Source organism: Schistocerca gregaria, chromosome 6, assembly GCF_023897955.1.
Source record: "Schistocerca gregaria isolate iqSchGreg1 chromosome 6, iqSchGreg1.2, whole genome shotgun sequence".
NCBI lineage: Eukaryota > Metazoa > Arthropoda > Insecta > Orthoptera > Acrididae > Schistocerca > Schistocerca gregaria.
This window is the reverse complement of record NC_064925.1, coordinates 461,923,893-461,951,234: the sequence shown is the minus strand read 5'-3', so window position 1 is coordinate 461,951,234 and position 27,342 is coordinate 461,923,893. Positions and strand designations below refer to the sequence as shown.

The window sequence follows — 27,342 nt, the reverse complement described above, 5'->3', positions numbered from 1 at the left end:
CTCCAAGTCTACAAATGCTAGAAACGTAGGTTTCCCTTTCCTTAATCTTTCTTCTGAGATACGTCGTAGGGTCAGTATTGCCTCACGTGTTCCAGAATTTCTACGGAATCCAAACTGATCTTCCCCGAGGTCGGCTTCTACTATTTTTTCCATTTTGTCTGTAAAGAATTCGTGTTAGTATTTTGCAGCTGTGGCTTATTAAACTGATAGTTCGGTAAGTTTCACATCTATCAACGCCAGCTTTCTTTGGGATTGGAATTATTATATTCTTCTTGAAGTCTGAGGGTATTTCGCCTGTTCCATACATGTTGGTCACCAGATGGTAGAATTTTGTCAGGACTGGCTCTCCCAAGGCCGTCAGTAGTTCCAATGGAATGTTGTCTACTCCGGGGGCCTTTTTTCGACTCAGGTCTTTCAATGCTCTGTCAAACTCTTCACGCAGTATCGTATCTAACATTTCATCTTCATCTACATCCTCTTCCATTTCCATAATATTGTCCTCAAGTACATCGCCCTTGTATAGACCCTCTACATACTCCTTCCACCTTTCTGGTTTCCCTTCTTTGCTTAGAACTGGGTTTCCATCTGAGCTCTTGATGTTCATAGAAGTGGTTCTCTTATCTCCAAATGTCTCTTTAATTTTTCTGTAGGCAGTATCTATCTTACCCCTAGTGGGATAAGCCTCTACATCCTTACATTTGTCCTCTAGCCATCCCTGCTTAGCCATTTTGCACTTCCTGTGGATGTCATTTTTGAGACGTTTGTATTCCTTTTTGCCTGCTTCATTGACTGCATTTTTATATTTCCTCCTTTCATCAATTAAATTCAATATTTCTTCTGTCACCCAAGGATTTCTATCAGCCCTCGTTTTTTTACCTACTTGATCCTCTGCTGCCTTCACTTCCTCATCCCTCGAAGCTACCCATTCTTCTTCTACTGTATTTCTTTCCCCCAGCCCTGTCAATTTTTCCCTTATTCTCTCCCTGAAACTCTGTACAACCTCTGGTTGTTTCAGTTTATCCAGGTCCCATCTCCTTAAATTCCCATCTTTTTGCAATTTCTTCAGTTTTAATCTACAGATCATAACCAATAGATTGTGGTCAGAGTCCACATCTGCCCCTGGAAATGTCTTACAATTTAAAACCTGGTTCCTAAATCTCTGTCTTACCATTATATAATCTATCTGATACCTTTTAGTATCTCCAGGGTTCTTCCATGTGTACAACCTTCTTTCATGATTCTTAAACCAAGTGTTAGCTATGATTAAGTTGTGCTCTGTGTAAAATTCTACCAGGCGGCTTCCTGTTTCATTTCTTAGCCCCAGGCCATATCCACCTACTATGTTTCCTTCTATCCCTTTTCCTTCACTCGAATTCCTGTCACCCATGACTATTAAATTTTCATCTCCCTTCACTATCTGAATAATTTCTTTTATTTCGTCATACATTTCTTCAATTTCTTCGTCATCTGCAGAGCTAGTTGGCATATAAACTTGTACTACTGTAGTAGGTGTGGGCTTCGTATCTATCTCGGCCACACTAATGCGTTCACTATGCTGTTTGTAGTAGCTTACCCGCATTCCTATTTTCCTGTTCATTATCAAACCTACTCCTGCATTACCCCTATTTGATTTTGTGTTTATAACCCTGTAGTCACCTGACCAGAAGTCTTGTTCCTCCTGCCACCGAACTTCACTAATTCCCACTATATCTATCTTTAACCTATCCATTTCCCTTTTTAAATTTTCTAACCTCCTGCCCGATTAAGGGGTGTCTGACATTCCACGCTCCGATCCGTAGAACGCCAGTTTTCTTTCTCCTGATAACGACATCCTCTAGAGTAGTCCCCGCCCGTAGATCCGAATGGGGGACTATTTTACCTCCGGAATATTTTACCCAAGAGGACGCCATCATCATATAATCACGCAGTAAAGCTGCATGCCCTCGGGAAAAATGACGGCCGTAGTTTCCCCTTGCTTTCAGCCGTTCGCAGTACCAGCACATCAAGGCCGTTTTGGTTATTGTTACAAGGCCAGATCAGTCAATCATCCAGACTGTTGCCCTTGCAACTACTGAAAAGGGTGCTGTCCCTCTTCAGGAACCACACGTTTGTCTGGCCTCTCAACAGATACCCCTCCGTTGTGGTTGTACCTACGGTACGGCTATCTGTATCGCTGAGGCACGCAAGCCTCCCCACCAACGGCAAGGTCCATGGTTCATGGGGCGGTTCACTGTGATAACCGAGTAAAAATAACGAAATATGAATTAACTATAGTAGCAGCGTTAAAATTTAATGGCTCTGAGCACTATGGGACTTAACATCTATGGTCATCAGTCCATTAGAACTTAGAACTACACTCCTGGAAATGGAAAAAAGAACACATTGACACCGGTGTGTCAGACCCACCATACTTGCTCCGGACACTGCGAGAGGCCTGTACAAGCAATGATCACACGCACGGCACAGCGGACACACCAGGAACCGCGGTGTTGGCCGTCGAATGGCGCTAGCTGCGCAGCATTTGTGCACCGCCGCCGTCAGTGTCAGCCAGTTTGCCGTGGCATACGGAGCTCCATCGCAGTCTTTAACACTGGTAGCATGCCGCGACAGCGTGGACGTGAACCGTATGTGCAGTTGACGGACTTTGAGCGAGGGCGTATAGTGGGCATGCGGGAGGCCGGGTGGACGTACCGCCGAATTGGTCAACACGTGGGGAGTCAGGTCTCCACAGTACATCGATGTTGTCGCCAGTGGTCGGCGGAAGGTGCACGTGCCCCTCGACCTGGGACCGGACCGCAGCGACGCACGGATGCACGCCAAGACCGTAGGATCCTACGCAGTGCCGTAGGGGACCGCACCGCCACTTCCCAGCAAATTAGGGACACTGTTGCTCCTGGGGTATCGGCGAGGACCATTCGCAACCGTCTCCATGAAGCTGGGCTACGGTCCCGCACACCGTTAGGCCGTCTTCCGCTCACGCCCCAACATCGTGCAGCCCGCCTCCAGTGATGTCGCGACAGGCGTGAATGGAGGGACGAATGGAGACGTGTCGTCTTCAGCGATGAGAGTCGCTTCTGCGTTGGTGCCAATGATGGTCGTATGCGTTTTTGGCGCCGTGCAGGTGAGCGCCACAATCAGGACTGCATACGACCGAGGCACGCAGGGCCGACACCCGGCATCATGGTGTGGGGAGCGATCTCCTACACTGGCCGCACACCTCTGATGATCGTCGAGAGGACACTGAATAGTGCACGGTACATCCAAACCGTCATCGAACCCATCGTTCTACCATTCCTAGACCGGCAAGGGAACTTGCGGTTCCATCAGGACAATGCACATCCGCATGTATCCCGTGCCACCCAACGTGCTCTAGAAGGTGTAAGTCAACTACCCTGGCCAGCAAGATCTCCGGATCTGTCCCCCATTGAGCATGTTTGGGACTGGATGAAGCGTCGTCTCATGCGGTCTGCACGTCCAGCACGAACGCTGGTCCTACTGAGACGCCAGGTGGAAATGGCATGGCAAGCCGTTCCACAGGACTACATCCAGCATCTCTACGATCGTCTCCATGGAGAATAGCAGCCTGTATTGCTGCGAAAGGTGGATATACACTGTACTAGTGCCGACATTGTGCATGCTCTGTTGCCTGTGTCTATGTGCCTGTGGTTCTGTCAGTGTGATCATGTGCTGTAACTGACCCCAGGAATGTGTCAATAAAGTTTCCCCTTCCTGGGACAATGAATCACGGTGTTCTTATTTCAATTTCCAGGAGTGTATTTAAACCTAACTAACCTAAGGACATCATACAACACCCAGTCATCACGAGACAGAGAAAATCCCTGACCCAGCCGGGTATCGAACCCGGAAACCCGGGTGCAGGAAGCGAGAATGCAACCGCACGACCACGAGCTGCGAACAAAAACGCTAAAATTTGTTGAGTTTAAATAAAACGTTTTTTAAAACGAGTGATTATTATTCGTTGAATTTCCATTTCATTGACATATTGCGTTATTATCGAAAATGTGAAGAACGATCAGTACTATTTTAATAACGATGCGTCAGAAATGAGTAACAAACATGTGCCATAAGAATGCGTACAGCATAATGAGACAATAATGCGCCTGTTAAAATGTTGCATGGCCTGGTAGACAGTATGCGTGTACATGCACTGCGCAAGACTTGTCCCGTCTGTTCTGTATGGTAATTTCACGCTGTCGTTGTCGGACAAGAGTTGTATTACAGGACGGCACCATCCCTAGACTGGAACTATTTTACAAAGTCCGCTATCAGTGCTGTGCAGTGCTCCATTGGCTATAACAGATTAAAGGAAGGGAGGAGCCACAAGGAGCTTGCGACATCATATAGGAAGAAAACTGAAACTTAGCTGTTCATTCATAGTTTAGAGCCGGCCGTAGTGGCCGAGCGGTTCTAGGCGCTATAGTCTGGAACCGCGCGACCACTACGATCGCAAGTTGGAATCCTGCCTCGGCCATGGATGTGTGTGATGTCCTTAGGTTAGTTAGGTTTAAGTAGTTCTAAGGGCCTGATGACCTCAGAAGTTAAGTCCCATAGTGCTCAGAGCCATTTGAACCATAGTTTAGAGTAAAAAATAGAAAGTAGCTGACCTGCTGCCTGTATCTACATACTATGCTTTTTTCTGCTTGTAGCCCTTGAAAACGGCTAAACTGAGTCCAGAAATAGAGTTCTTCAAAATCAGTGTTCACCCTTTAATGGCCACATAGTGGGATGATCTTCGATTAGAACATAATTCCGAGCAGAGTTTCAAAAAAAAAAAAAAAAAAGGTTCAAATGGCTCTGAGCACTGTGGGACTTAACAGCTGTGGTCATCAGTCCCCTAGAACTTAGAACTACTTAAACCTAACTTAGGACATCACATCCATGCCCGAGGCAGGATTCGAACCGGCGACCGTAACAGTCGCGCGGTTCCGGACTGCGCGGCTAGAACCGCGAGACCACCGCGGCCGGCTGAGTATAGTTTCTAAATATTAAATTCAGCCCGAGAATGCTGGTAATTTTATGTGCTATTCAGCCACTTACCACTTTCCGAGGAAAGCAATTAATTGTGGACAGACTAATAATTTTTCTTTTACTTCCCTATTTAACTCAATACACACATCAAACACCCTCCGCCACACACCGTCAGGTGGCTTGCCGAGTATGGATATAGATGTAGATGTAGAAACAAAGTTTTGCATCACCCAGGTTCGCAGAACTCCTGAAGATAAACATTGACGGTGGATAATGTATCACAAACACAGTGCCTTTGACTGCTCAGAGGCGTCACTAAACCCGCCCATAGATGTAAACAACCATGCATAAGCAGCGCCTATTAGACGGAGGGGGTCCGACAGCCGATCAGTTGCAGTCATTCCACAAGGAAGAAGGTACACGGGTCGTGTTGCCTGTAGTTCAAGTAAGTCTAAACGGCCAATACCGCGGTTCAATCGCGTCCGCCTTGTTACTTTGTGCCAAGAAGGGCTCTCAACAGGAGAAGTGTCTAGGTGTCTCGGAGTGAACCAAAGCGATGTTGTTCGGACGTGTAGGAGACACAGAGAGGCAGGAACTGTCGATAACACGCCTCGCTCAGGCCGCTCAGTGGATGACCGCTACCTATGGATTATGGCTCGGAGGAACCCTGACAGCAACACCATCATGTTGAATAATGCTTTTGGTGCACCCACAGGACATCGTGTTACGACTCAAACTGTGCGCAATAGGGTGCATGGTGCGCAAATTCACTCCCGACGTCCATGGCGAGGTCCATCTTTGCAACCACGACACCGTGCAGCGCGGTGGAGACGGTCCCAACAACATGCCGAATAGACCGCTCAGGATTGGCATCACGTTCTCTTCATCGATGAGTGTCGCATGTGCCTTCAAACAGACAATCGTCAGAGACATGTTTGGAGGCAACCTGGTCAGGGTGAACACCTTAGACACACTGTACAACGAGTGCAGCAAGGTGGAGGTTCCCTGCTGTTTTGGGGTGGCATTATGTGGGACCGACGTACGCCGCTGGCGGTCATGGAAGGCGCCGTAACGGCTGTACAACACGCGAATACCCTACTCCGACCAATAGTGTAACCATACGTGCGGCGTATTGGCGAGGCATTCGTTTTCATGGACGACAATTCGCGCGTACATCGTGCACATCTTGTGAATGACTTCCTCCAGGATAACATCGCTCGACTAGAGTGGCCAGCTTGTTCTCCAGACATGAACCCTATTGAACATACTTGTGATGGATTAAATGGGGCTGTTTGTGGAGACATGACCCACCAACCGCTGTGAGGAATCCACGCCGAATCGCCGTCGAGGAGTGGGACAATTTGGACCAACAGCGCCTTGATGAACTTGGGTATAGTATGCCACGACGAATGCATCAGTGCAAGAGGACGTGCTATTGGGTATAAGCGGCACCGGTGTGTACAGAAATCAGGACCACGGACCTCTGAAGATCTCGCTGTATGATGATACAACATGCAATGTATGATTTTCATGAACAATGAAAAGGACGGGAATGATGTTTATGTTGATCTCTAGTCCTATTTTCTGTACAGCTTCCGGAACTCTCGGAACTGAGGTGATATAAAACTTTTTTTTGACTGTGTATTTTGGTTCTATGTATTGTAGCGTTCCTTATAAAATTGCCACGTTCTTTAAAAAAAACTGTAAAGTTCTTTAAAAATTTATGTGTTTGTTTGCCAATGGAAATGAAATGCATAATGTTTATGTTGCGTAAATGTACTGTGAGATGTGTTTTTGAGCACATGGTGGGCTTAATCAGTTTCACTGTAATCCAAAAAAATTAAACAACTTAATCTGGAAAATCAATACGCAATGCCCACAATGAAATCAATCCCTCTGAAATTTGTCTTGTCCCGTTAGCACCGAGTTCTGTGGCCCTGTACAATAAACTAACAAAACTCCCTGTGGAAATTATTAGTAAAATAAATTTTTCTTGGCTCTAGAGTCGCAACGGATGTAAACTTCGTATCCTGTTCTCTCCACACTAGGCGTAGAAAGTATGCAGTCTTGGCACAGCCAAGTACAATGCCAGCCATAAAATAACTTCACACAAATAATATCAGTAGATTGGCTGATAAAAGAATAACTTTGCAGATGTTCAGTGAAAATACTGGATATTGACTCAGCACTGTACAGTGCTGCTCACATTGAAACTGTTACAAATATTAATACTTTTCTGATTCTAGCACATTAATATTTTTCTAATTCTGATTGAAAAATGATTTCTTTTAGAAAAATATCCTTGGATTTAAGTAAACACGACATGGAAGTATATGAGGTACTGATAAGGGGATAGGCTAAGACCGAAGCTTCAGTTCGAAAATTGTATTCAAAAGAAAGTTTCACCTTCACAAAAACTGATATGTAACATTTGACATTAACTTCAAAATCAGTGAATTTCTCAACTGTTCTATAATTTTCACTTACTGTTGCAATTAAAAACATGACATAATGTCTGACATCGTTTGACAAACTATATTTCAAAATTTAACTTCTCTGTGTCAGGATTACAAAACACACAAAATATTACAAATCAGATACACCTAATCAACCTGTACATTAAATCTGATGTAAAATACTTGGTTCTACATTGGAGGGTCAGTATTGTAAAATTCAGCCAAATCCACAAATCGCGATGCTGCATACTGAAAAGTAAATATACAAAATTCCATTACCTTACAAAGTTGTTCGCGTTTCTTTCCTTTGAGTTACAGTATAAATTCATTACTCTTCTACAACAGCCATGTACAATGATCAGTACTTGTTAACGATCATTATCACTTCAGTTCTTGATAGTCTTGTAGCCTCACAGAATAATAATACACACTTTATACTTTTATATAAATAACTACGACCTAACATTTACGGACTCTGTGTGAGCACAAACTTCATCTTATAAAGACTGTGTTATTTTACGTCCACAGACCAACAACTAAATTCTCACAGCTTGCCACTAGCTTTAAGTATTATATCCTACCTATAACAGAGTGTAACGGTAACTGCTACTGCGTTCCGCACGCTCCTACTTAACAATCGATTCCGCCACTCATGCAACATCTTTGGCTCAGTGGTATGAAAGATACAATCTCTTCTACTACTGAGAAACGTTTCAGGTCATTTTTCATGAATCATATTACAAAATTGGGCTCCACATACAAGTGGACACCTCACAGTATCTTGAAACTTAGGAAGTTAAAATTTTCACGTTTATTATAGGAAGTAATGGGAACAAAAATCAATTTTAACAGTCAGGTTAAATTGACGTTGGAAAAACAGATATAACCGAAAACCGGTGGTCTCGGCGATAACCACCATCCCTATTTCTGACTGAGGAAGCTTGCGCCTAATCCCTCCTCAAAGCAGAATGTGAGTGGAATTACTGCTGGCTACTCTACGCAGCTGCGCTGAAATGTTAACCATCTGCGTATCCAAGCTTGTCTGACGTTTGCTGTGTGCCGCCTGCATTATGATATAATTCTAATGTCCAGCAGTGTATATGTGTGCTACAGACTCTGATTTGTACTGTGAGTGTTCTTCTGTTGCAGTCGGGAGGTTTCGCAAGTCTGCCGTACCTGATGAGGCTGCTGTTTGGAGTAGTTTTCAGTTCTGTGGGCGACTGGATTCTTTCCGACCCGTACAGAAACAAGACCGTGGTCCGAAAGCTGTTCGTCATCCCATGTAAGTGGAACTTAGTTAGTATCGTTAATCACGTCTCAGAAACTAGTTACGATAGACGTGTCCCATCCAAACGATTCATCCGTTGTTTTTTCTTAACACTGGTGCATAATAAGAGAATCTGAGAGAATGCGAACGCTAGATTTCTCAAAACGATGGCAAGTACAATTTTTCAGTGAATATTACTTTTGCTGTTGTTGTGAAGCAATTGCATGAATTGCGAATAGGTGCGAGGAGAGGTGTAAGACACATTCCATGGTAAGGATACATCTGGTAGAGGTAAAAATTAGTGCTAATTACTGCATTAATATTTACTGTACAGCGTAAGTCTCTGAACGCCCACAGAATTCAGATAGAAGAATTACCACTAAGTTATATTTTGGTGCTAGATATTTTAAGGGAACACATTTAGACCGGTGAACAAGGTTTTCGGACTGTACCTTCAGTCACTCACTTTCGAGTAGATAAATTCCTTTTTATTTTTGTTAATATGCTCTCTACTGACAATCAGCGATAAAGACTCAGCCGGTTCTAGGCGCTACAGTCTGGAACCACGCGACCGCTACGGTCGCAGGTTCGAATCCTGCCTCGGCCATGGATGTGTGTGATGTCCTTAGGTTAGTTAGGTTTAAGTAGTTCTAGGTACTAGGGGACTGATGATCTCAGATGTTGAGTCCCATAGTGCTCAGAGCCATTTGAACCAATTTTTTGATAAAGACTCACCAGCGAAGTTTCATTCTGTATACTAACTAGCTACGGAGCCAAGATCTGACGATTAAAACCGAGTATAGAAATATGATTGTATGGTGTCTGGTCTTTCGGACATGTCCGAAACAACAGACATCATGCAGAATACGCAGCCGTGAAGTATATTACGCAGATTGATGGATGGGGGGGGGGGGGGAGGAGGGGAGGAAAGGTAATGGAAGGTATTACTGATAGCAGCTGCATCAGGACTTTGCGCTGCATCAGCAACAACGAGTAAAAATGTTTGCCGGAATGAGGTCTGAACTCGTAATCTCCTGCCTAGTAAGCAATTGCGTTGAACACTGTGCTACCTGGACGCTGTTAATCGTAACTGCGCTGACTATCTCGGCACACCTCTCCAGCGACCCACATTCCCATCTAGCGCCACCTATACGCAGTCTCTGCTCGATGCCCTCTTTGCTCGATACTTAAACCCAAATTTCCAGATGCCAGACGCTTAGGTCAGTACCAAACGTAGGGTGTCAATACAGTATCAACGAAAACAGCGATTTAGCTCGTGCAGTGTGCTGTCCTTGTAACGAAACTGTTACGTGGGGAGACAGTGAAATTTTCCTGGGGCGAAAATTTTCAACATCGAAAAGAGATTATTCGATTTAAACAAAAAAACTCAAAAATTTGTTGTTATTCTTGTGTTCCACAGACATCAAGAAACGTGTGATCATGGGGTTGTTTCTTACTGATCACATTGGCCTCCACCACTCAAAGAATTACTTTTAGACAAATGCAAATGTTTACTGCTAAAACAGTTTCCAAAACGTTACACTTTAGTAATTAGTTCTGAAGTGAGACATATATAGTTCATTGATTTCTTAAACGTATCTTAGTTCGATGTAACTCGGAGTAATCTGCTTTCTGCTGCTGCTGCTGCTGCTGCTGCTGCTGAAGTAGTCGTTGCCTCGGTCCATTTCATCTGCAAACTGGATCAAGTTACGTCAATTGCATGAAATAATCCAGGTACCAAGTCTTTTTTATAGTGGTTTATTTATGACAAGCTGCACCATTCCTTCTTAGTGGGAGCCCACTCCACATAACATGCTACATAGTCACAATACTGTATTACAACAACTAGATTATTGCACAGACGTGCGCCACAGTGGTTGCGTCTCAAAACTGTCTCCAACTGTCCATTATGAGTCTTGTGCTCCTCCTATTTATACATTTTTTAACAATCAAGTCAACAAAACTACAGCGCATATTTGCTAAATTAACAATTAAAAGTTTAATATTTTATGAGAAACTCTTCACAAAACCTTGCTTATTTTATGCTGAGACTGGCGTACACAATAAAAAAGAGTTTTACTTAGGATATACATCATACCATATAAAATGATGAAGGATAACAACGCTAACCTAAATTTTCTTGATTATGGCTTCATTTGTAAATGCAAAATATTGCGAACATATATTGGACAAGCATGACCTACTAGTAAAGAAATGGAATAATAAATTTTGTGAGATTTAATGTATTACGAGAAATCACATATTAGATACCATTGGAATTACGGAACTTTCAAAACGGGAATGTAAAACAAAAGGGTTCTTTTATTTCATTGTCCAGTAGATGCGTAAACGGTATTTAAAAGTATCACCAGAACTACGACATATACGAAATGCATATCTGTGAGCCGCATACTGGTACGTTACGATCTCTGGTACGTGAGTTGGTACAGTGATAGATCATCGTACTAACGGCACCGAGTTTGGAACTCTATCTTTGCAGTTTTTTTAACAGTTTACACGTGAAACAAACCTGTAGAGTACATGTGTACAGATAGGTGTGGTGTCATCTATACAAATGTTCGCTATAGGTCAGTTAGTTTCAACTGACGAAATGAAAGCAGACTGCCAAAAGAACAGTGCTACAAACTTCGAAACGTCCTTTTACATGTCAGAAAAATGTTCTCTCATATAGAAATTTCACGCGTAAACTGTAAAAAAAAATCGCCAACAGTGAGTTTTAGTACACCTACCAGAGATCTTCATGTTCGGAATTCACACATACAGTTTGCCTATACTCCGTAGTTCTGGTGTTACTCTTAATTATCGTGTACGCGTGTTCTAGTGGGCGACAGCACACAGCACGAACTAAATCGCAGTTTTCGTTGATACTGTATTGACACACAACTTTTGGTACTGGTCTGAGGGTTTGGGTAATAGAGATTCCCGCAGGAATCGGACGTAATTGTGCATATGCACTGAATGTGGTGGATACATTGCCCTGGTGGATCCATCGCCCATCGACGCGAATCAATTATACGAAATCGTGATGTCTGTTGTCCAAAAGAACAGACACCACACAGTCATATAAATGATTCGATTTGATGGGCAATGGAGTCACCACATTCAGCGCGGATGCACAGTAAGTAGCGAACATGTACGAAAGAACAGATACCACGCAATCATATAACTGATACGCCTTAATGTGCAGTGTATCCACCACATTTAGTGCGGATGCGCAATTACGTCCGACCTCCTGCGGGAATCTCTAAGTATCGACCATGGAGGACATCGACACAGGCTGCGGGCAGGTGGCGCTACGTGTGAATGTAGGTCGGCAGAGATTCTCCACGCACTTGGGATGAACACTTTGGTCAAGTAGTGCTATGGTTAACGCAAATGCCTAGTAAGCAGAAGCTCCTGGGCTCAAATCTCCCATCTGTCACACATTTTCACTCTTGGCCGCTGATGCCACACACAGTCCTGATGCAGCTGATATCAATAACCCCATCTCTTCCTTTTCCTTTCTCCTCCCCCTCCTCCTTCACTTTACATAAAACCGAATAAAAACTATTTTAAAATATGGAGACGTGTCTCCCCTACCACATATAGTAATTATCTGTAAAAGTATCAATGTATGTACAATAAATCGTTCAAGTTAAACGAAATTTGAAAGGCGCCAACCGAGCTGTACATGCCTAATGCTGTCACAATGACCTGCGTCGGTTCAATCTCCAGGTGAGGTAATGAAAAAAGTCGTGCGACGAAATAACGACATGAAAAGGGAAGTTTGTTGTTTCAAAAACAATTAATAATCTAAATAAAACGGCATTCGTTAATCTGTGAAACGTCCCCTTAGAAAAATTATACAAGACTGTACTTAAACTGACACACAATAGTTTTTAGCGCAACACAATCTGATTTTCAATAATCCCTGCAAAAGAATGGCCCTGACTAACATTAACCTATACCTTTCACAAATCACTTACCTCACAAAAAATCTTCGTTACTCGAACTACTGCAATACAGCGAGCACCACTACTGCCAGCTAAATAAAAGATTCTAACTACGGAAGGCACTAACTACTGATAGGTGTAGTTAGCAAATGAAAGATTTTAATAGAGAACAAACAGTGTATTTACCTTAATATTCAAAATATATATGGTAGTTCATGACATCCAGTCTTACAAATTACAAAACTCCGCCATCTCTCTCCCCACGTTCACCACTGCTGGCGGCTCACCTCCAACTGCCCAACGCTACGCGCTGTTAGCATCCAGCTGCCGCTGCCCAACACTACAATGGCAGACAACAATGCAAACCAGCCACAGACTGCACACGGCACAGCCAGTGATTTTTTCATACCGAGCGCTAAGCGGCGTTACCAATAAAAAAACCTAAACAGCCTACTTACAAATCTACTGAAATAAAATGTCGGTCTAAATTGGCCCCAGTTTATTGCAGAATCTGTGGCAGAAGCATAGTAAGAATTTTTAGACAAAATACAACCAAGAGTTATAGTGCACAGAGCCAATAAATTAACGAATCGTTGTGGATAATGAGCAGTCTAAGCTAGTGACTGATTCACGAATCAAAGTCAGCGGGGAATAAAGAAGAAGGAAACAGTCATCATCTTAAGAATCTGTACATATTATAAAAATGGATTTACGTATCTGTGTATGTACAGTCAATCGGACAAGTTTGTATCACTTTTTACCATTTGTTGAAAATGCTGGTAACGTTTTATATCTACAGCTACTGAGTGCTTGGAAAAGTGAAAATGTACACTAACAATGCCCTATTGGAGTACTGGTACAAACTTACACTGTCATTCTTTAGACAAGTCTTGAAAAACAAACAAAAAAGTTTCCTATGTCTCATGCTCTGGGCAAGTTTTGATCGTGCCAGAAGGTTGAAAATGGCTCTGAGCGCTATGGGACTTAACTTCTGCGGTCATCAGTCCCCTAGAACTTTTAACTACTTAAACCTAACTAGTCTAAGGACATAACACACACCCATGTCCGAGGCAGGATTCGAACCTGCGACCGTAGCTGTCGCGCGGATCCAGACACTGTAGCCCCTAGAACCGTTCGGCCACCACGGTCGGCAATCGTGCCAGAAGGAAATCAGGTGTTACAAAAAAAAGCGCTTTTAATTCAGTACTGCAGGTTTACTTTAAAACATCGACATATTTGTATCGACGTGGCATTGTTTAACTTTAATCACTGTCGCCACAAGTTCTCTTTACAGTCAGCGCAAGTAAATGACAATCACAAGCCCAAGAGCATGTAGGAAGTTGGAAAGGCTATTGAGATACTCACTAGAATCACAGAGGTAATAAATCTGTTACTTTTAGTACAAAATAATGCATGTAGGTGGAGCAGCAGCCATTTGAAACAAAAATAGGAGGCGGTATAAGAATACCCTGATTGGTAAAAAGTTACCCTGTCTGATTGCATTTAGTATGTTCCACATCTCCTGCTACACCACTGGACCAGTTTCATATACACTTGGCACACATATCCCTTACTTTGAGGCAACAATCTCTGGGGGGAGGGGGGGGGGAGGTAAGAACCACCTACCGACCATAGTTCAACAGATACGACGTCATAAACAATGAAATGCTTGAAAAATTGCCGCATCATACAAGACGTTTACATTTATTGCTTCTGTTCTAAGAACTCTACATGCAACAAATTTCGCAGACAATATCTACATATACTGCTAAATGCACCTACTAGATTTTATCATGGTACCACAGGTAGTTCATGAAATATGACGCCATAAACACTGAGAAGCGTGAAGAAATCCCGAATCATACATGACATTTAAATGTATTACTTCTTTGCTAGCAATTCTTCCCAACATATTTCGTAGGGAGTATCCACATATGCTGCTGAATGTACCTAGAAAAAATATATCGTCGAATGACACATAGTTCAGCAGATGTGACGCCATAAACACTGAGATGTGTGAAAAAATGCCGCATCGTGTATGACGTTTTAATACATTTATCCTTTACTACTGAAACACTCCTACAGCCGTGTCAACTACATAAAATCCCTGACACCTGGCACCGCATAGACAACTTTCAACTACGTAGCGCAAACGGATGTAGGCAAAAACAGTAACCATCTGTAGACCTTTGAAGAGGCGTTGCCATAGATACATTTGCAAAATCGCATTTTAGACATGTGAAGCAGCTGTGCCCACCAGCCTGGCCATGTAAGTTGATATACACACACCAAAAAAAGTTTTGCCTCATCCCAGTTCCCACAACTCCTGGAGACACACGTTAACTGTGGATATTGTGTGTCCCTTTGACTGTTCAGAGATGTCACTAAACCCGCCCAAAGATGTAAACAACCATGCATGAGCAGTGCCTATTAGACGGAGGGGCTTCGACTGCCGATCAGTTCCAGTTATTCCACCAGGAAGGAGGTACACGGGTCGTGTTGTCTGTAGTTCAACCATGTCTAGACGGTCAATATTGCGGTTCGATCGCGTCCGCATTGCCAGGAAGGGCTCTCAACAAGGGAAGTGTCCAGGCGTTTCGGAGTGAAGCAAAGCGATGTTGTTCGGACTTGGATGAGAAACAGAGAGACAGGAACTGTCGATGACATGCCTTGCTCAGGCCACCCAAGGGCTACTACTGCAGTGGATGACCGCTACTTACGGATTATGGCTCGGAAAAACCGTGACAGCAACGCCACCATGTTGAATAATGCTTTGCGTGCAGCCACAGGACGTCGTGTTACGACTCAAACTGTGCTCAGTAGGATGCATGAGGCGCAACTTCACTCCCAACGTCCATGGCGAGGTTCATCTTTGCAACCGCGACACCATGCAGCGCGGTACAGATGGGCCTAACAACATGCCGAATGGACCGCTCAGGATTGGTATCACGTTCTATTCAACGATGAGTGTCGCGTATGCCTTCAACCAGACAATCGTCGGAGACGTGTTTGGATGCAACCCGGTTAGGATGAACGCCTTAGACACACTGTCCAGCGAGTGCAGCAAGGTGGAGGTTCCCTGCTGTTTTGGGGTGGCATTATGTGGGGCCGACGTAAGGCGCTGGTGGTCATGTAAGGCGCCGTAACGGCTGTATGGTACGTGAATGCCATCCTCCAACCGATAGCGCAACCATATCGGCAGCATATCGGCGAGGCATTCGTCTTTATGGACGACAATTCGCGCCCCCATCGTGCACATCTTGTGAATGACTTCCTTCAGGATAACGACATCGCTCGACTAGAGTGGCCAGTATGTTCTCCATACATGGACCCTATAGAACTTGCCTGGGACAGATTGAAAAGGGTTGTTTATGGACGACGTGACCCACCAACCACTCTGAGGGATCCACGCCGAATCGCCGTAGAGGAGTGGGACAATCTGGATCAACAGTGCCTTGATGAACTTGTGGGTAGTATGCCACGACGAATACACGCATGCATCAATGCAAGAGGACGTGCTACTGGGTATTAGAGTACTGGTGTGTGGAGCAATCTGGACCACCACCTCTGAAGGTCTCGCTGTATGATAGTACAACATGCAATGTGTGGTTTTCATGAGTAATAAAAAGCTCGGAAATTATGTTTATGTTGATCTCTATTCCAGTCTTCAGTAACGGTTCCGGAACTCTCGAAGCCACGTGATGGAAAACTTTTTTTGATACGTCTATAATTGTTTATTATACGTTATTAATAAAAAGAAACAATCATGGTGCCCGTACAGTGGTTGCTCCAATTTCACCAGACAGTATATGATGTCACAAGCAGCTAACACAACTAACTGGATCAGTACTTGAACGCCTAATCAAAAATGTCGAGGTCCCGGAATCTAACTTCGTCCAAACCATGCACCTACCAAAAACTTATTAATCTCATTCCTAGTCGTGTGTGCTCCAGATACTCACCGTGATTTGAGCTCTAGTATGAAGTAGTGTGGACGGCAGCTGACACATTGCCCCCTGATACGGTCACCCTGCCTCAGAAGCAGTCCCATGTCTAGGTGGAGTCACAAACGGGAGCTGAAGAACAGTATGCTCTCGCAAAGGTTCACAATCCATGAGTTTTCACAGAGCTGTCTAAAGTGCTCTTCCAGTGCTGTCGAACCAGAGCGCCTTCGCCGAGCTGTCTCCTCTCTGCACTGCCCGAAGTTCACACAGTAAGTGCGTGACAGTCCAAGAAGTAGGTCGTGAGTGGACGGTAAGATTATCCATTGGAGAAAAGGCCGACATGCTCCTGGTGTATGGGGAGTGTAGAAAGAATGCAGGCCGTTCTTGTACAGGTACGTAGCAAAATATCTCAACAGACGTCAGCCATCTCGGCAATTATATTAGCCTCTTCAACCAGTTATGTGAAAGTCGTAGTGTAACACCGAGACAACGAAACAGGAGGAAACAAGTGACGACAGAAAAGGGGGAAATAATGTTTTGCTGCTGTTGCAGTTGATCCGCACATTAGTTTCGCCGTAGTCACATGAGGAAGTGGCACGAGTCGGGCAAGGTACTACATATTGTTCATCGGCGTAGGTTCCATCCGTGTCACATCTCTCTCCATCAAGAGCTGCATGGAAACGATTATTAGAATCGTTTTAACCTCTGTACATGGGCATTATGACAGGATACTCTATATGTATCATCTATCTTATTTAGTGATGAATCCAGATTTACCAAACAGGGCCGGGTAAACCGCCGAAACATGCATTGTTGGTCTGTTGACAATCCACGTTGGCTTAATCAGGTGGAACGTCAGAGTCTGTGGAGTGTAAACGGGTGGTGTGGGATGGTGAACCATCAGATCATATGCCTCTTTGTCACAGGCGGAGCACTGAATGCTTACAAGTATCGCAGCCTCCTAAAAGAGCATCTTCTGCGGATGCTAGAAGAGGTTCCTCTGCAGTCTAGGAGGGACCTGTGATACAAACGCTATGGCTGTCCAGCCTGTAGCCCACGACGAATTGTTTGCAAGTCGTTGGATCGGACGCACGGGAGCCTTAGGCCGGTATTACACTATCAAATTTCGTTGTCAAAAATGTGATCAAATATTCGTCAAATATATTTGACAAAGATCTTTGACGTGGCGCTAAAAAGGGGTATTACACTGACATCATATTTTTCGTCAAGTTCAAGATGGCTGACAGAAACAACAACTTGTTATTAACTGCAGCAGTTGCATGTACCACAATTGCACCTTGTGCACATGCAGAAGAGAAGTGGGGAAAGAAAAGGAAACGTACCTGGATGAAGCCGTATGTTTTACGACGACACGATAAAAGCATTCAACAAAACTTGTTACGTGAGCTTATAGTGGAGGACGTCAAGTCATACAGCAATTACTTAAGAATAGATGAGCATACATTTCTGTACGTGCTCAGTAAAGTGTATCCTCGTATCACAAACTACAACACTCACTTAAGAACTGCTATATCTGCAGAAGACTGCCTCACTGTAAGTCTCCGATTCCTTGCTACAGGAGAGAGTTAGGTTAGGTTAGGTTAGGTCTCCAATCTTCTTAATCTAGTTGTGTATTCAGGTTGCCTCACGTTGTAAAGCGCCTCATCAGCTTCATACATCTCTATTAATTTTGTAGTTGTCGATACACACCAATTGTATTTACCGGCCATGTTTATAAAAACGCTACAGATGACAGAACGCTGCAGCGATGCTAGCGCTCCACATGGTAACATGTCAAATTGCAGTGAACAGAAGACAAGCGACTTCTTTGATAAAATCTACAGCGAGGCCCTAGATTTGATCAAATATTTGACGACATTTGACAAAGTTCCCTATTACACCATCAGATTTCTTTGACAAAGATATTTGACAAAGATATTGGACAAGGAAATTTGATAGTGTAATATTGGCCTTACCTTGACCGGCCCATTCCCAGGATTTGGCGCCATTAGACCTTTTTATGGGGGAAAAGCTGAAAGTAGCTGTCCACAAGGACATACTAATTACACTCCATGATATGCAACGACGTATTACTGCAGCAAGCTAGGACATCTCCGCTGAAATGCTAACACGTACGACGCAGTCGTTCGTTATCAGACTGGAAGCGTGTATTGGCATTGCCGGTGGACATTCTGAAGAAAGCCTGTGATGGTCAATTATCTCGTCACTAGTCAGAATCCACAAAACAAATTTACGCACTTCTGTCGTTCTTCAGTGTGTGTTTCCACAGGTATCATACAAGTGTAGGTGTGGCGACTTTTCAAAATACGCTATCTGGTTAACGACTCGCAATAGAATCCTGCAGCTAACGCCACTGACATTCTAATTCACCTTACTCGTTAATAGGCATTGTTCCATTTGGAAAAGTGCACGTGTGCACAAAAAATATACTTTCTAAAGATTGTTATGCTTTGTTGATTGGCCGGCAATACGAGCTCTCTGACTAACAATAAATTCTGTGAAAACCGCACGTGAATAGCACTTTCGATTTACGCAATATCTGCGATGAATGTTTTACGTGATTCACCCTGTATATGAGACGTTGATGAAGTCAAAAAATGGTTCAAATGGCTCTGAGCACTATGTGACTTAACTTCTGAGGTCATCAGTCACCTAGAACTTAGAACTACTTAAACCTAACTAACCTAAGGACATCACACAGATCCATACCCGAGGTAGGTTTCGAACCTGCGACCATAGTGGTCGCGCGCTTCCAGACTGTAGCGCTTTGAACCGCTCGGCCTCCCTGGCCGGCTGATGAAGTCATAAAACGTAAAATGACACTTTCTAATAAAAGGATGACAACTGTGTAAGAGGTGGACTGCCATATTTTCGCGAATATACATCTGTGTAGCGCTTTGCCTGTGCAATGTGTAAACTAATTACGTTACACTCCAAAGAAAAGTTCACTTGAACACTTGAAGGGAGGCATACAGTTTAACGTGAAATTCGGAACACGGTACAACTCTGCTGTTTTCACATTGACAAGTCACTGCCAGAGGTGAAAAAAATCCAAGTGTCAGAAACATATTTAGGACTGTAATGTCATCACAAAAATGCAGGCAAATACCGATCAATGCACCTTTAGACGCTGGATTACAGTGAGGTGACTAAAGTCGTGTTGTACCTCCTAATATTGAACTGGACCTTCTTTTGTATTATGTAGTGCAGAAGCTCAACGTGGCATGGAGTCAACAAGTCCCCTGTAGAAATACTGAGCCAAGTTATCTCTAAAGCTGCCCATAATAGCGAAAGTGCTGCCGGTGCAGGATTTCGTGCACGAACTGGCCTCTTGATTATGTCCTACAAATGTTCGAAGAGATTCATGTCGAGCGATCTGGGTGGCCAAATCATTCGCTCAAATTTTCCAGGAAGCTCTTCAAACCAACCGCTAACAACTGTGGCCCAGTGACATGGCACATTGTCATCCACAAGAATTCCATTGTTGTTTGGGCACATGAAGTCCACGAATGGCCTAAAATGTTCTCCAAGTAGCCGATAGACCAGAGGATCCATTCCATTCTATGTAAACACAGCCCACACTGTCCTAGAGCCATCACCAGCTTGGACAGTGCCTTGTTGACAACTTGGGTCCATGGCTTCCTGGGGTCTGCTTGACATTCGAACCCCACCATCAACTCTTGCCAGCTGAAATCGGGACGGTTTCCCAGTCGTCTACAGTCCGAGCGATATGGTCACGAGCCCAGGACAGACGCTGCACGCAATGTCACGCTGTTAACAGAGGCTGCTGCCACAACCCATTAACACCAGTCCTAGCGGATACACCCGTTGTACGTCCCACATTGTTTTATGCGGTTATTTCACGCAGTGTTGCTCGTCTGGCAGCACTGACAACTCTACGCAAACAACGCTGCTTTCAGTCTTTAAGTGAAGGCCGTCGGCCATTGTATAGTCGGTGGCGAGAGGTAATGACTGAAATTTGGTGTTCTCTGCACACTTTTTGACACCGTCGATCTCGGAACATTGAATTCCCTAACGATTTCCGAAATGGAATGCCCCATGCGTCTAGCTCCAACTACCATTCCGCGTTAAAAATCCGTTAATTGCCGTCGTGCAGTCATAATCAAGGCGACAACCTTTTCATATGAATCACCTGACTACAAATGACAGCTCCTCCACTACAGAACCTTTTTGTATCTTGTGTACGCCATACTACCGCCACCTGTATATGTGCATATTGCTTCGTCATGATTTTCAGTGTATTACGACAGTGTGTTCATTTGAAAGGTGAGAAAAGCTTCTGTAAATTTTGTAAGAATCAGGTGTTGATTCTGGAGTAGTCCAGGAAACGTGTTCTTGTGGATATTAATTGCTGGCTCCTCCGGCAAGCTCACAGTGCTATAGCTTATTGTAGTGTACAAAATATGGACGTTGTTTCTGTATTTCGAACTATGTGTTGATGGATCACACAAAATTGGGTTTTATGGAGGGTTTTGACGCCATAGCCAGCTCTGGCTTGAGGGCTGCTTCAGATGGATGCAAAATCTCATACCGCTGCTGTTCTGGCAGTTGGTTCAAATGGCTCTGAGCACTATGGGACTTAACATCAATGGTCATCAGTCCCCTAGAACTTGGAACTACTTAAACGTAACTAACCTAAGGACATCACACAACACCCAGTCATCACAAGGCACAGAAATTTGGCAGTTGCTTTAGGAACATAAGTATATACTTTTCGTGGCATATGCCTGAATGGGAGGAGTAAGGACAAGATCGATAAAGTACTAGCAGAAAACGTAAGGGGGGCACTGATTATTGGAATCGGATGAGACACATACATTTGATCAAATCCATAATTCAGACAGAAAGCGTTAAAGGAAATTGACAGAGACTCCCATTTCATCTTATAATAGCAGGGGTAAACTCGAAACCATCTTTTTTTATCAGTATATTTGAAGTGTGATTAATAAAGTATAGGGGCTGTTAATTTATTTGCAAGATCTTAATAGTTGGAAAGAAACTGATGTCATTTGTCTGAACACCATATAACCACAGGGATAGAAAGTCTTAATGTTAGAAGTTATAAGTTAGCTGCATATTCATGTAGCTCCAGTATGGACAAAGGAGGGGTTGTCACGTTTTAAAAACATGGATATAAATACAGAACTGTAGATACAAGTGAACTGCATATAGATCAGGATATAGACACACGTGCTTGTGACGTATCGCTGAGAAACGTAATATCTGCAGTTGTTACAGTGTACAGGTCTCCAGTGGGTAACTGGGAAATTTAAAGCAACCATTTCGATGTCAAACAAAAGGAAGGAATTATTAATTTATGTTGATTGTGACGTAAATTTCTTGAAGGAATCTGACAGAAAAAGTGGCCTAGAAGTACTTTCAGCCACTTGTAATTTGGTGTCAGACGTACATTTCCCTACTTGAGTGTCTCGAGATAGTAGTACCCTTATAGATAATGCACTCATTCAACAGGGAGAAGTCAAAGAGACACAAGCCTATACAGTGGTAAACAGACTGTCACATCACGATGCACAGTTACTCACTTTATATAACTTGCCTTCATGTACAGTAGAGAAACACTTTAAGAAAAGACTGAGACTGGTGAATGACAGAACTACTGAAGATTGTAAAGGAAACTTAAAAAGTGTTGACTGGGCTGAAGTTTACAATGAGCCAAATACTAACTCTAAATTCAACTTATTTCATGAGTTTTGGAAGTAGTTTTCCTAGAAAGATAATTAAATGTAGTAATGGAATGCCATTAGTACTGCAAGAAATTAAGAGAAGTTGAAAAAAATCTCAGGAGAATCAACGAACATCTTGTGTGCAGTTGACAGATCATATGATAAAATTAAATCAATATGGATATTGTTAAAACACAGACAGAAAAAAAGACCTACGAGATGACATTATTTCTGTTAAAAAGAATGGGTGCAGTGTAAAAGAGATATCATGCATAGTAAGTATTTTTAATAACTAATTCTTGCAAATCGGTGGGAAAACTGCTACAATTAGTTCAGAAGTGAAAGCAAAACACTATACTGAAGGAGCAAACGGAGGTCGTTTAGTGAATTAAACATTAATCTCGTATCCCCATCTGTAATAAGAAAGATTACCATGACTCTAAAAAGAAAGTTCATAGCGGTCACCAAACGACATCGCGTAGGATCTTCTGTGACTTATCGAAGGCATTTCATTATGTCAAGCATAATATTCTGTTAGAGAAGTTAAGTTTATATGGAAGACTAGTCCAGCGAATGTCTGGTTTTCACTTTATTTAAGGAAGAGAAAGCAGAGTGTTGCCACAGGCTGTTCGAGTAATAGAATGAGAGAAGTTAGATGATAAACGTGGGGAGAAATTAAAGCAGGAGCCCCACAGGGTTCCGTCGTTGTCACACTGCTGTTCTCGCTTTACGTTAGTGGTCTGCTATTTTATTTAAAACAGGAGGCAGAATTAGTCGTATTTGCAGATGATGAAAGCGTTGCTGTGAAGCTGAAAAAAGAGGCATCAATAGAGAAAATAGTAAATGACGTTTTTGTGAAAGTTACTGAATGGTTTTGCATAAATGAGCTAGCTTTTGTACTGCCCAAAACTATAGCGCCCCCAGTTAAGCTAGTATACCAATGAGAAATAATAGTGTAGAATATTGTTAGTTCTTAGGCGGGCCATATTGATAAAACTTAAACCTGAAAAACCATATCGTAGACTTGCTAAAAAGTTTAGATTTATCCACTTTTGCCACGAGGATAAACTCTTTGACTGTCTACCCGTGGAGATAAAATGTCTGATTGATAGCACAGCTGTTTTCAAATGTAGATTACAGGTAGGGTGACCATATTTTCTTCGGACAAAAGTGGGACTTTCATACATTTTCTTGGCCAAAAAGTGGGACAATTTTTTATTTCTCGTTAAATGTCACTTTTAATGTTAATATTTCTTCTTCCTCTGCAAATATAGCCTTCACTGATATTTGTGTGTGTGTGCGTGTGTGTGTGTGTGTGTGTGTGTGTGTGTGTGTGTGTGTGTGTGTGTGTGTGTGCGCGCGCTTGTGTGTGTGTGTGTGTGTGCGCTTGTGTGTGTGTGTGTGTGTGTGTGTGTGTGTGTGTGTGTGCGTGTGTACAAAACCAAACAAAGAATGGAAAGACTGGAAAGAAGTACAGTTCAAGTTTCCAGAAATTTACTTATTAAGAAGTGTAACATTTATAACACAGTATGTAGAAAGACATACAGTAACAATCAGTACAAGAAAAGTTCTTAGTGAACACAAGGAATTTATGGTTTTGTGGATTCCACACTGCAATCATATTTCTTCGAAGATGAAATTTCATTCAGCAACTCAAGTTTGCCTAATAAGTGTGAATAGAAGTCAGTGCAACTGTATTTACTGAAGCTTAAACAGGTCAGTAAAATACACTTAACGCTCCTCACCGTAAAGGTATTCCTCTCATCTGTCGGTTGTGACGATTGTAAGCTGAAAACTCTTTCAACATATGCATCGTGGGCAGGGAGTGAAAAGAAGTACTGCGCTATATTAAACGATTCTCTGAACTGTTCATTACACTGGCAAGATATGAAAAACCTACACCATTTTTCATGTGCCATCAACTGATTCCATTGTTCACTGTTTGTTTCCACTTGTTGTTTTACAAATGACTGTATGTGAACTATTTCATCAAATAAGAGGCTGTCATTTACTAGAATTCCCTTTTCATTTAGCCACATTAAAGTATTTTCAACTACTGACCATTCTGGTGGTTCTGTGAGCATCATCCACGAGAATACAGGAAACTCAGCTATTCCCTGTAACCATGAGGATAAATAGTCTACTTAAGCATCATAAAACGTTGATACTCCTATATTAAATTTCTTAACAGACTGATCATCACAATCATTTAGCAGTTTTTTTTACACTTAGTGGTACAAAATGTTCATGTTTCCTTGAATTTAGAATTGTCAAAGCTTTATTTAAGACTGCTAATACTTCTAATTATTGTGTTTCTCAATGCTCAGAATGGATTGTTGGAAAACACTCATTTGTGAATGTACAAAAATTAAATAACATTCATTTGTAGGATCACTGAAAAAACTCTTTAAGATTGCAGTGACAAAAAGTAAGATTTCAAAGATTCATATATTTTCAAGATCCTGTCTATGGCTGGCAACAATGCAAGCCACCTTGTTTTGGAAAAGAAAAGTAATTTTTTGTAAGTGACACCAACAAATTCACAGAATTCAGTGAGTTGTGCAACACGAATAGAAAAAATATGAAAATGGGTGTACAACTTCATGACAATGCAGTCAATGTCAACAGGTAAAACATCACAGGCACTTTGAAGTGTGTTATGAACAACATGTGCTGGACAACCTATGCCAACAATGTTAGAGTTTTTTAATTTTTCTTTCAGATGTGTGAAAACATTATTACCCTCTTTCTTCATTAACCCCCCAAAATTACAGTTAGTATTGTCTGCACCAAATGCAACACACTTTGAGATGATACTGAACGACTGTATAACATGAGAAAGATAATTGGAAATTGTTTCGGACTTTCCGTTCTGCAATTCATCAAGATCAAGCAATTTCGTCTGCAGTCCACCATCACTTACAGAAAAATACTGAACTACCACAGGAAAAATTTTCTGATGCCCATGGTTGCTAGGATCAGTAGATATTGAAAAGTATTTTGCACTGTTGACATCAGATATTACCTGTTTCTGGGAATGCGGAGCTATAACATTGTTGATAATTGCTTCACACTTTGTTCTTCCACATGAAACATTTTCTGCAATCTTAGAACGAGGAAAAAAATTTTTTCGTTTAGTTGAACACTGCAGTCATTAGAACGACAACTTTGGTGGTGTTTAACAACATGGAATGACAGGTTTCCTTCTCCTGCAGCTACGTTTTTCTGTTCCTGTGTATTTGAAGTTACAAACTATCTCTTTTTTTTTTTTCGATGAACCTGCCTATCGAAGACTCTTCCTGTGTTTCTCTGATTCCATATGATGCTTGAGATATGCAGCACCACCATGAGACACGGATACAGCACAGTTACATACGTTACATTTTGCTGAACAGTCATTGTCTGTAGCAGTGAAGCAAGGAAATTTCATCTGAAGCTCTTCCGAAAACTTTGATTTTCGTTTCGGTATCGCCACGACGTGCTAGCACTTCACGAAACTGATACTGAGTGTTGACAACAATGGCAAGCAAAAGCAAAGAAAATAAGAGTACGCAACAATTATAGTGCTTAAGCTGTACATTATCAGGGGGTACCAACGTACAGAATGTCAGTTTCAATTGATAGTTTATAAAATCGACACTCAGAAAATATTTTAACCACTTTGTAAGTGTCTGAAAATAATCCTTGAAAATCGGGACAAATTGCTTGTTTAAAAAAAGAAGTCGGGAAAAATTTTTGAGCCTCAAAAAACGGGACAATCCCGACTAATCGGGACGTATGGTCACCGTAATTACAGGGGTTTTGCCCTAACAATTACAGCTATACCATAGAGGACTTCTTGAGTAGATATGATTAATAATATATTTAAAAAACTGTATATGATCAGCATCTAGTTATGCAAGTTTTATTTTTTATCTTGTTGCATGTAAGCGCCGCATGTTTATTCTGTTGACACATTCCATATCATAAGGTTCATCGTAAATTTGATCTATGGAACAAGTAACAAACTAAATTACTGGACCCTTCCTTTGCGTTTTGGCACAAAACATTGTTATTAAAGAGTAAAAATCGAGCAAATGCTCTGTGTTCCACTAATATTTGTTTATTAAGAACTGATTATTGGATAATTTGGCTAACGTCAGACAGGCAGTTTAATAATAAGCAAATAGTAGTGGGACAACGCACTTGTTTGTATTATAACTTTCAAAATTAGTAACTGTAAATGATCGTATGGCATTGTTGGCCGGGAGGCCCCATTCGGGGGAGTTCGGCCGCCGTATTGTAAGTCCTTTTTAGGTGACGCCACATCGGCGACTTACGAGTCAATGATGATGGACACACAACACCTAGTCCCCTGCCGGTAATCTAACCCAGGCCTCTTGTGTGGTAGGTGGTAACGCTACCGCTACGCTACGGAGGCGGACAGTAACTGTATGTTTAATGTCACCAAAATCGTTCCAAATCCCCTCCGCCAAAAAAATTTTGAATGCATTATATACACTCCTGGAAATGGAAAAAAGAACACATTGACAACGGTGTGTCAGACCCACCATATTTGCTCCCGACACTGCGAGAGGGCTGTACAAGCAATGATCACACGCACGGCACAGCAGACACACCAGGAACCGCAGTGTTGGCCGTCGAATCGCGCTAGCTGCGCAGCATTTGTGCACCGCCGCCGTCAGTGTCAGCCAGTTTGCCGTGGCATACGGAGCTCCATCGCAGTCTTTAACACTGGTAGCATGCCGCGACAGCGTGGACGTGAACCGTATGTGCAGTTGACGGACTTTGAGCGAGGGCGTATAGTGGGCATGCGGGAGGACGGGTGGACGTACCGCCGAATTGCTCAACACGTGGGGCGTGAGGTCTCCACAGTACATCGATGTTGTCGCCAGTGGTCGGCGGAAGGTGCACGCGCCCGTCGACCTGGGACCGGACCGCAGCGACGCACGGATGCACGCCAAGACCGTAGGATCCTACGCAGTGCCGTAGGGGACCGCACCGCCA

The 27,342-nt window shown here is 42.8% G+C and overlaps 1 protein-coding gene across 1 annotated transcript in view; it reads left to right on the top strand.

The window, feature by feature from the left end:
• The window catches only part of LOC126278467 (putative inorganic phosphate cotransporter), a 247,204-nt gene that overhangs the window by 194,892 nt on the left and 24,970 nt on the right, over window positions 1-27,342 (top strand). The window contains exon 8 of the mRNA XM_049978610.1: window positions 8,595-8,727. Within this exon, the coding sequence (XP_049834567.1) occupies window positions 8,595-8,727 (133 nt within the window). The remainder of the gene's footprint in view (window positions 1-8,594; window positions 8,728-27,342) is intronic.